This window comes from Herpailurus yagouaroundi, unplaced genomic scaffold, assembly GCF_014898765.1.
Source record: "Herpailurus yagouaroundi ecotype Mexico unplaced genomic scaffold, PumYag 202, whole genome shotgun sequence".
Taxonomy (NCBI): domain Eukaryota; kingdom Metazoa; phylum Chordata; class Mammalia; order Carnivora; family Felidae; genus Herpailurus; species Herpailurus yagouaroundi.
Window position 1 is genome coordinate 7484941 of NW_024412433.1, and position 9694 is coordinate 7494634.

General features: G+C 43.8%; 1 protein-coding gene across 5 annotated transcripts in view; it reads right to left on the bottom strand.

Moving 5' to 3' along the window:
- EIF4E2 (eukaryotic translation initiation factor 4E family member 2) overlaps positions 1-9633 on the bottom strand; it is a 30376-nt gene extending 20743 nt beyond the window's left edge. For all 5 annotated transcript variants that reach the window (XM_040450679.1, XM_040450677.1, XM_040450676.1 and 2 more), the window contains exons 1-3: positions 9503-9633; positions 2516-2630; positions 390-524 (exon numbers count right to left, since the gene is read on the bottom strand). In XM_040450679.1, the coding sequence (XP_040306613.1) occupies positions 390-524; positions 2516-2630; positions 9503-9522 (270 nt within the window). In that variant the 5' untranslated portion in view covers positions 9523-9633. The remainder of the gene's footprint in view (positions 1-389; positions 525-2515; positions 2631-9502) is intronic.
- Positions 9634-9694: the final 61 nt, after the last annotated feature.

Sequence of the window (9694 nt, forward strand, 5' to 3'; positions counted from 1 at the left end):
CCGGGAGGTTCTTAATACAAGAGAAACTTTCAAATTTTTACTCTCATCTTTACCGTCAAGCTTCATAAAAGTATATACAATGTATTATAAAATTTTGTATCCCCATGACACTTTGCACATAGTAAGGACCCAACAAATATCTATTTAAACAAACCTGTATTTTTGTATTGTCTACTTCTGGTCAATGCCATACTTACTGATACCTATGTATGTTACCTATGAATGTCTAATGAGGAGTCTCAGAAGGAGCAAACCTGAGGGACTCAGGTCAGTCAAATAAAGAAAGCAGAACCCTAAACAGGTTACCAGAAGGTAAATAAACACAATGATAGAAGTACAGGCATGACTATACCACCAAGGCTCACTACATTAAACCAGTAAGTACTCACAGAGGCAAAGGTGCCAATCTGTTTGATATTCTGTTCATAGCTCTGTGAGCTAGTGGGACGGCCTGGGGTTCTTCTGGAGTACCAGAAAGTATAGTTGTACTGCAGGGGATGCTCTGCTGGTCCAGGGACAACAGCCTGTGAATTCAATAAGGTGTGTTAATCTGGGGCACTTTTCACATGATCTGAGATTGAGAAAACATTTTATAGTGTCACCCCTTACCACCTCCACAAAAAGGCTACATCTTTAATTCCCTGCAATATGCCCATGATTCTGCTTACACAGTAAATTTCTTATGTTTGTTTATTTTTTTTTATTTTTTATTTTTAAAAATTTATATCCAAATTAGTTAGCATATAGTGCAGCAATGACTTCAGGAGTAGATTCCTTAAATGCCCCTTACCTATTTAGCCCATCTCCCCTCCCACAACCCTCTAGTAACCCTCAGTTTGTTCTCCATATTTATGAGTCTCTTCTGTTTTGTCCCCCTCCCTGCTTTTATGTTATTTTTGTTTCCCTTATGTTCATCTGTTTTGTCTCTTAAAGTCCTCACATGAGTGAAGTCGTGTGATTTTTGTCTTTCTCTAATTTCGCTTAGCAGAATACCCTCTAGTTCCATCCACGTAGTTGTCAATGGCAAGATTTCATTCTTTTTGATTGCCGAGTAATACTCCATTACATATATATATACATATATATATATATACATACATATATATATATGTATGTATATATATGTATATATCTCACACCGTCTTTAGCCATTCATCCATTGATGGACATTTGGGTTCTTTCCATACTTTGGCTATTGTTGATAGTGCTGCTATAAACATGGGGTGCATGTGTCCCTTCGAAACAGCACACCTGTATCCCGTGGATAAATGCCTAGTAGTGCAATTGCTGGGTCGTAGGGTAGTTCTATTTTTAGTTTTTTGAGGAACCTCCTTACTGTCTTCCAGAGTGGCTGCATCATCTTGCATTCCCATATGTTTGTTTATTTTTGAGAGAGAGAGAGAGAGAGAGAGAGAGAGAGAGAGAGAGAGAGTGAGAGAGAGAGAGAGAGAGAGAGAGAGAGGGAGGGAGGGAGGGAGGGAGGGAAGGGGAGAGAGACACACAGAGTGTGAGCAGGGGAGGGACAGACAGAGGGGGAAATACAGAATCCGAAGGAGGCTCCAGGCTTTAAGCTATCAGCACAGAGCTTGATGTGGGGCTCGAACCCACAAACTGTGAGATCATGAGCTGAGCTGAACTGGGCTACCCAGGTGTCCCTACACTGTAAATGTCTTCAGTGGTTAGTGGATTCTAAGTTCCTCTAACATTTTATCGGTTTTCCTATGGCTTTTTAAACTTTTTTTTCTATTATAGGTATTTATGTTTATATCTTATCTCACCCAAGTACTCCCAGGCCAAGTATGCCTCCTTTATGACACCCTATTACTTACTGGCTAGTGACCTGGGCAAGCTGCTTAACCTGTTTGTGCCTCAGCTGCTTATCTGCAAAATGAAGAAAATAGTATCGTAGAGTTGCTGAGAGGATCAAATAAGTTAATAGGTGTAAAGTGCTTAGCACAGTGCCTGGCACATAGTAAGCGCTCAGTGTCAGCTACTATGAATATTGCTACTACTTAATGTAAGCCCCTTGATCCACAGTCTCATTCACCTGTGTGCTCTTTTAGCACCTACAATGCTCAATCTTGTCAGATAAACAAGTTTTAATATTAAAAAAAAACTGACCCATCAATCTCTCATTCTCTAAATTTTTTCCTTTCCAAGTCATTTTCAGCTTAGATTATTACTGACTAAACAGTCTAAAATTTCAAGGATGTGTAGGATTTGAAATACTCAGCAACAGCTTAGAACTAACAGATAGTCTCATTCAAGTCCACAGTTAATCCCTCATGCTGGGTGAATGCTGGAAAGCAAGGCACGATCTCAAGATCCTATGGCAAGGGAAAAGTTCTAACTCCCAACATGAACGCCAGTGATTCAACAATCTTTTTTTGAGAACAAAAGCAGATATTCCAAAATAGGGCACCATTGAGTTAATCTGGTATCTTTCACATAGATTCCACAAGATAACCGAGTCTCGAGTCCAAAGGCAACTATATCTATACAGCACAAAACTCACCTTCCTCTTACTGCTGCCCTGACTCTTGTCTCGTTCTGTTTTTTCCTTCTCACCATCTTTCTGTGTGCTGTTTTCTTCATTCTGATCATGGTCCCCACTGTCATCGTCTTTCAATCTGAGTGGGAAGGTAAAACAACGTTAGGTGACGACCGAGCTGATTCTTGCTTCCCCAACAAAGCCACCAGGTCAAATGAACTACACCATATAACCACCCCCCAAGTCACTCGAATACAGGCAATGAGATGTATATGAGATGAGGGAAGGGCAAGGGAGTGTAAAAAGGTTAAGTAGGAAGAATTCCAAAAAAAAACCACGGTCTTCTAGTTTGCTAATAGGCAAAGAAGAAAGAGGCAAGCAGTTTAAGGGACTGTTTTTTTTTAACTTGTTTTATTTTTTATTTTTTAAAATTTACATCCAAATTAGTTAGCATATAGTGCAACAATGATTTCAGGAGTAGATTTTAAGGGACTGTTTTCTTTGCCAAATATGAGTCAATAATGAGAAGAGTTTCTGGGTTATATAACTGCTTTAGCATTTCGAATGATGTTTAAAAAACTTAACCAGATTTCTTGCCTCTTCTAACCATCCCTTCTATCTGTCCCCACTGCCACTGCTTTAACTTAGGCCCTCCTCTCTGTCACCTTCGTTATTACAATAAATTCCTAAATGGTCTCCCCGACACAAATCGTCTCCACTCTCTATCCATCCTCCATATGGCCACTAGCATCTTTCTAAATGCAAATCTGATCATTTAACTTCCATGCTTAAAACTGTCAACTGTCCCTTGCCTTTTGATGCCCACCCTGTAGGATAAAGTACAATAAAATAAAATCCTCTAGAATCTGACTCCTGCCTACTGATATCCTCTTTTCCTTCCCATCTCCCAAAGCAACCCTTAGTCCCACAGTTGTGCTATATGCAAACACTACCCCTCAGCCTAAGGTGCCATTCCTCCCATGTCTGTTTTTCCTATTAAATGAACGTATCTCTTGGATACATTTTATCAATGTCTGTATCTCCGGCACTGAGGACAAGAAGATGCTGCCCTAACACATAGCACAAGATGTTGAATCAATATTAAATGAAAAGAAAAAGAAATGACTGAAAGAAGGAATGAATGTCTTTTTGCCTAGTAAGTCTGGTCAAATGTATAGTAGGTGTTACCCTTCCAGAAGCAGTGCAACTACCCTAAGGCTTTCAGATACATGTAAAGTTGATAGGAGGGGCACCTGGTAGGCTAGGTCAGTTAAGCATCCGACTCTTGGTATCAGCTCAGGTAGTAATATCTCGGAGGTGATATCGAGCCCCACACTCAGCTCAGTGTGGAGCCTGCTTGGGATTCTCCCTCTCTCTCTCTCTCTCTCTCTCTAAGATAAATAAAAATAAACTTTGGAAAAAAAAATAAAGTTCACATGGGGCACCGGGGTGGCTCAGTTGGTTAAGCGTCCGACTTCTGCTCAGGTCATGACCTCCCAGTTTGTGAGTTCGAGCTCTGCGTTGGGCTCTGTGCTGACAGCTCAGAGCCTGGAGCCTGCTTCAGACTCTGTTTCTCCCTCTCTCTCTCTGCCCCTCACCTGCTTGCTCTCTCTCTCAAAAATAAACAAAAAGCATTAAAAAAAATTAAAAAAAAAACTTCACTGCATTCAGACAAAAAGATAATAAGAAAGTGAATTCACAAAGATAAGAAGAATGCCATTTGGTACACAGCTGGACCATTAGCTTATCATGGATCTTCTTCAAAATCACCTCTGGCCCTAGCGACTATCTCGTCAAATGGAACTGGGTAATTCTCAAGAAAGGGACTAGAAATGCTCAAATGATAACACAGATATTACCTTGCATACCTACAGAAACATATTGCAAAGCATTTTGCTTCTTTTTGGCCCACAAATCTCAGTGCCTCGCACACAAAAAACACTCAATAAATATTAGAATGCACAAACTAACCATGCGTTGAGGTGCACCTTCTGCCCATTTCACAGTCCTAGCTGTGGGATATATTCAGGTGCGTCGCACCACGCCAGGAACGTCCCCATCCCCACCCTGGCCAAGACATGATTATAAAGGGCACTTGAACAAAGGGCAGCCCAGCCTGGCCAATAACCAATGCCTCACGGTCTTGTTCAAAAGTATGAGCCAATTCCTTCCTCAGCTTTTCATCTAGGAGATCAAAGATCACACAGATTCGGGAGCTGGGGCAATCCTATGGGACCCATATGAGAAAAGCCGTGAAGGAAAGACAATGAGCAAATGCAAAGAAAGCCAGTAGGGAGAAAGGGAATGGAGCAGAGATCAGGTGGGAGAGGAAAGTGGTTTTGTTGGTGATGCTACCACCTCATTGACTAAGTGTGACCTCCCCAGACTTCTGGGAGAACGTTATCTGTGCTTATGACACGCCTTCCCCTTTATTACACTTGAGCTGGTTTGCTTTACTTTCCAAAAGGAGCCTGGACAGCATACAAGTCCCATATTTTACCAAGCCACTTACTGTATAGATGCTACAGAGCACCTGTCCCCAAGCACCTCACTGAGGAGAAAAGATAGATACACACACTTGGGCCTCAGCATGGTACAAAGGTCCTTATGTGGGTATATGTGCCAAGGTCACCTCCTGCCTTGTCCCAACAAACTCCTTCCACTCTAGTGTTATCAGCTTATTTGAGTTCTCCAATCTCACCCCTCTGTTGTGCTCATCATGTGGTCTCCTCTCAGAGAGACCCCCTTCCTCTACTTAACTTGTCCTTTAGGACTCGGGATGAGGGCCACTTTCTCTTAAAAATACTTCCTAATCTCTCCCTAGGCTGGATCAGGCTCCCCTCTTCTGAACCTCACCATATAAGTGTTTGTACTTGTCCCCACTATGATGCCATAGCCAATTTTTTGGCTCCTGATCAAAAACATCTCATAGGTTTTTATATGGCATAGGCCCAAGACAGCTCTTAATTCTCTTCTTTATGGGATACCCCAGGGCTCAAACCATTTCTCTCTCAGCTCCCAGCCTCCACGATATCCTCTAGGGTCCCTTCCCTTTAAATCTTGAAGAGTCACCCCAGCATCTCTCATTTTTACTAGCCCCAAGAAAAGCAGAAGTTCCTTTCTTTTTAGTGGTTTTGCTGCTAATCACTACTAGGAAACAAAAGAAAAAAATAGCAAAAATAATTACACTCAAAAACAAACAGCGCTGTGATCCCTGGACCACACTTCCTGACTCCCTTTGGAGATGGTAAAAGGAAATCCTAATGGACCTTCACCTTGTATTGTTATTTCTAATAACAATAGAGCTAACCAACCACCCCGCCCACTAAGCTTTCACTTAAGGCAAATCACTTGCATCCCATCTTCCAGAGGCTACTCTTCCCAACTTGAAGCTGGATTCGAGCCAAAATAGTCAGGACTAAAAATCTGTGCTCCATAGACACAGGCAAGCAATTAGCATCTCTAAGGCTGTCTAGACTGAGTGGCTCCAAGTCAGCTCACCAAACTTCCACCCAGGCTTGTCCTCATATTCTCTAACCAGACCGATTCCTTATGCATCTGGGAACTTGGTCTAATTCATCTTTACATGTCCAGCATCAGACAGAGGCAGAAAACAAACATGTTTAATGAATGGACTTCTAAAATCAAAGCAATACAAAGCAGAATAGGATGAGTGCCAAACAGGAGGTTCAGACAATACTTTAAGAGTGGGCCAAAAGCTAGCGAAGAGAGAACAGTGGGAAAATCAAGTATGGCATCTAGATCTGAAAACCAAGCTCATCGCAGCTGGGACTGCAGAACAGTGAAAGCATCTTAGAGTTTCACATGTCAACAGCAACAATGACAATGTAGCTAACTGACTTGATAAATGTGGGGGGTGGGGTGCAATTATAGTTCTAGGTTACGCTCATAGAAGTTGGGCCCACAAAACAGAGGAGGTTAGAGCTCTTCTTTAACCTGAGCACATCAGTTTAGACTACAGTACCCAACTCCGGGCGCTGGACTTTTAGGATGCTGGCAAACTGGAATCTTAGGAACAGTCCTTAGGAACCATGTGGTGAAGAGTGTAAAAGCCAAACATGTATGGGAATGCAAGCTGGTGCAGCCACTCTGGAAAACAGTATGGAGGTTCCTCAAAAAACTAAAAATAGAACTACCCTACGACCCAGCGATTGCACTACTAGGCATTTATCCAAGGGATACAGGTGTGCTGTTTCGAAGGGACACATGCACCCCATGTTTATAGCAGCACTATCAACAATAGCCAAAGTATGGAGGGAACCCAAATGTCCATCGATGGATGAATGGATAAAGAAGATGTGGTATATATATACAATGGAGTATTACTCGGCAATCAAAAAGAATGAAATCTTGCCACTGGCGACTACGTGGATGGAATTAGAGGGTATTATGCTAAGTGAAATTAGTCAGAGAAAGATAAATATCATATGACTTCACTCATATGAGGAATTTAAGACACAGAACAGATAACATAAGGGAAGGGAAACAAAAATAATATAAAAACAGGGAGGGGAACAAAACAGAAGAGACTCATAAATATGGAGAACAAACTGAGGGTTACTGGAGGGGTTGTGGGAGGGGGGTGAGCTAAATGGGTCAGGGGCACTAAGGAATCTACTCCTGAAATCATTGTTGCACTATATGCTAACTAATTTGGGTGTAAATTAAAAAAAAAAAAAAAAAAATATATATATATATGTGTGTATATATATATCTAAAAAATATATATTTTAGATATATATATCTAAAAAATATATATTTTAGATATATGTGTATATATATATATGTATAGATATATGTGTGTGTATATATATATATATATATATATGTATAGATATATGTGTATATATATATGCCAAACATGTAACAATGGTCTGAAAACTGCAGACTTTTGGGGCACCTGGCTAACTCAGACAGAGGAGGATGTGACTCTTGGTTTCAGGGTCACAGGTTCACACTCCACATTGAGTGCAAAGATTACTTAAATAAACTTAATACACCTCAGACTTTTCACATGAAAAACAAAAACAAAAGCAAAACCAGGGGCAGGAGTGAGGTCTCCAATTGCTAATTTCAAATCAACGAAAGCTTTGGTTCTTTTCCTACACAGCTAGAAGAGAGAGGTTAAAAAATTTGGGCATACTACAAGGAACAGTTAATAGTTAGAACTAATTGAAAATGATCCAGGTTAATTTTTGCCAAGAGGTACATGAATCAAGGCTAAACAACAAACCTGGGTTTGAATCCCACCATATGGGCCTTTCTATCTGTAGGGACTCATTTTCCTATTTGTAAAAGGAGGTAACATGATCCCCTTTGTAGGGTTAAGAGTAGAAATAATATATGAAAAGCATCTAGCAAGATGCCTATGGAAGCCATTACCCTTCTTTTTTCTTTTTTAAGTATGTGTCACATCCAGTGTGGGGCTTGAACTCACAATGTTGAGATCAAGACCTGAGCTGAGATCAAGAGTCAGACGCTTAACCGACTGAGCCACCCAGGCGCCCCGCCCCCACCCCCATTGTTACCATTCTTAAATTAGCTTACTGCAATCCCCAAATCCAAATGATTTGGATGGGACTGGGCTAGATGACCCACAAAAACACCTTCCTAAGATGAAATTCTGACCTGTTCAATTCAGTGGAAGAACAGGTATAGGATTTGCAGAATCCTATAGGGACTTAGATCTGGAGTTAGGTGCTGCAGAGATTAAGACGAGGGGTATACATAGGGGAGCGGAGGGCAGGGTGGCCATTCCTACTGAAATGGGCTCAGCTAAGCAGCAGGCTGGGGAAAGGTTCAGCCAAAGACTTCTTCCAAGCAGCAGAGACTTCTCAGCAACCAGGAAACATTCCTGAGGAGCTGCGGAGAGTGCTGGAATCTAGGACTCCTCAATTTGCAAACCAGCACTCATTGTACTGGAAAAAACCCAAAGTCCCATCAGCAGCAGGTCACAACCTAAATCAACAGCGATTCCACTTTACGTTTATTCCTATTAGCAATTAACAATGTACCTTTAAGCACCGCTGAGTGTGATTTGGTCCTTACCACACTCAGAGCAGCAGCCGGGCACTAACCACTAAGGTGGTTTAGGTAACAATGGCTGGGTAACTCTTCTACTGTCAAATAACTGGTAACTGGCGGGTCTGGGGCTGGAAACCTAGGTCTCTGGGGATCAGACAGATTTCCTAGACGGCTGGAAAAGAGGTAAGAACTACCTCAAGATACAAATCGTTAGAGGGGAAACATGCACAAATACTCTGCATGTCCTTTTTGCATTTCCAATTGTCTGATGCTGGACCGAGGAACCAGATAGGGTACATACAGAAATGGGAGAAGGGGGCAATGGCAAGTACGCTCGTTGGGCAAGAAAACAGAAGCTCCTGGTGAGTGTGTTGGAAGAAGGGAAAAGGGGGAGGAGAAAGGAAGTGGGAAGGAGCCTCAGGAAGACGGAGAATTCCGTAACTGAGCAGCCACTAGGCGCCACAGCCACATTACCTCTCTGTATTCACAACTCTGCGACCCGGACTCTGTTACCGTCCCCACTCTGCAGATGAGGGGACTGAGTCAGAGAAGCGAGGTGACCTTCCTAGGCTAGAGCGTGTGTGGAAAGCTGGATTCAGAGGCAAGGAGGCCAGGCAGCGGAAACACCCAAACCGCTGCGGTCTCCGCCCTTCCACGCCGCTGGCAACCTGCACCCACCGGGGCGGGGCGTCCGCCAGTCTCCTTCCGGGCGGTACTGCCACCTCCTCCCCGGGACCCCGCGCTCCGCCCTCGGTCCGTACGACCCCGAAGTCTCTGGGGCCCCTGCATCACGCCTCCCCAGACCCCTCTTCGTCCCCGCTGGCCGCCTGGGCCGGGGAGGCCCGCAGCCCAAGCCCGGGAGGGAGGCCGGCGCCGGAGAGCTTTGTCGCCTCCAGCCCCGGTGGGGGCGGGCGCAGGGAACGGTTGGGGGAAGGGGCCCCGGGGGGGCGGCCACGCGCCACTCACGCGTCGAACTTGTTGTTCATCCTCTCACCGCCGCCGTCGCCACTGCCTCACGGAGTGACTTCCGCTCCGCCAGGTCCCCTCCCGCTTAGGGCCCGGTCACTTCCGGCTGCGCACGGCGCAGCGGAACGTCTGCGCGCTGGCCCCGTGTGGGACAAGTATCCCGGGACGCCCGCCCTGGGCGGCTTCGCCGAG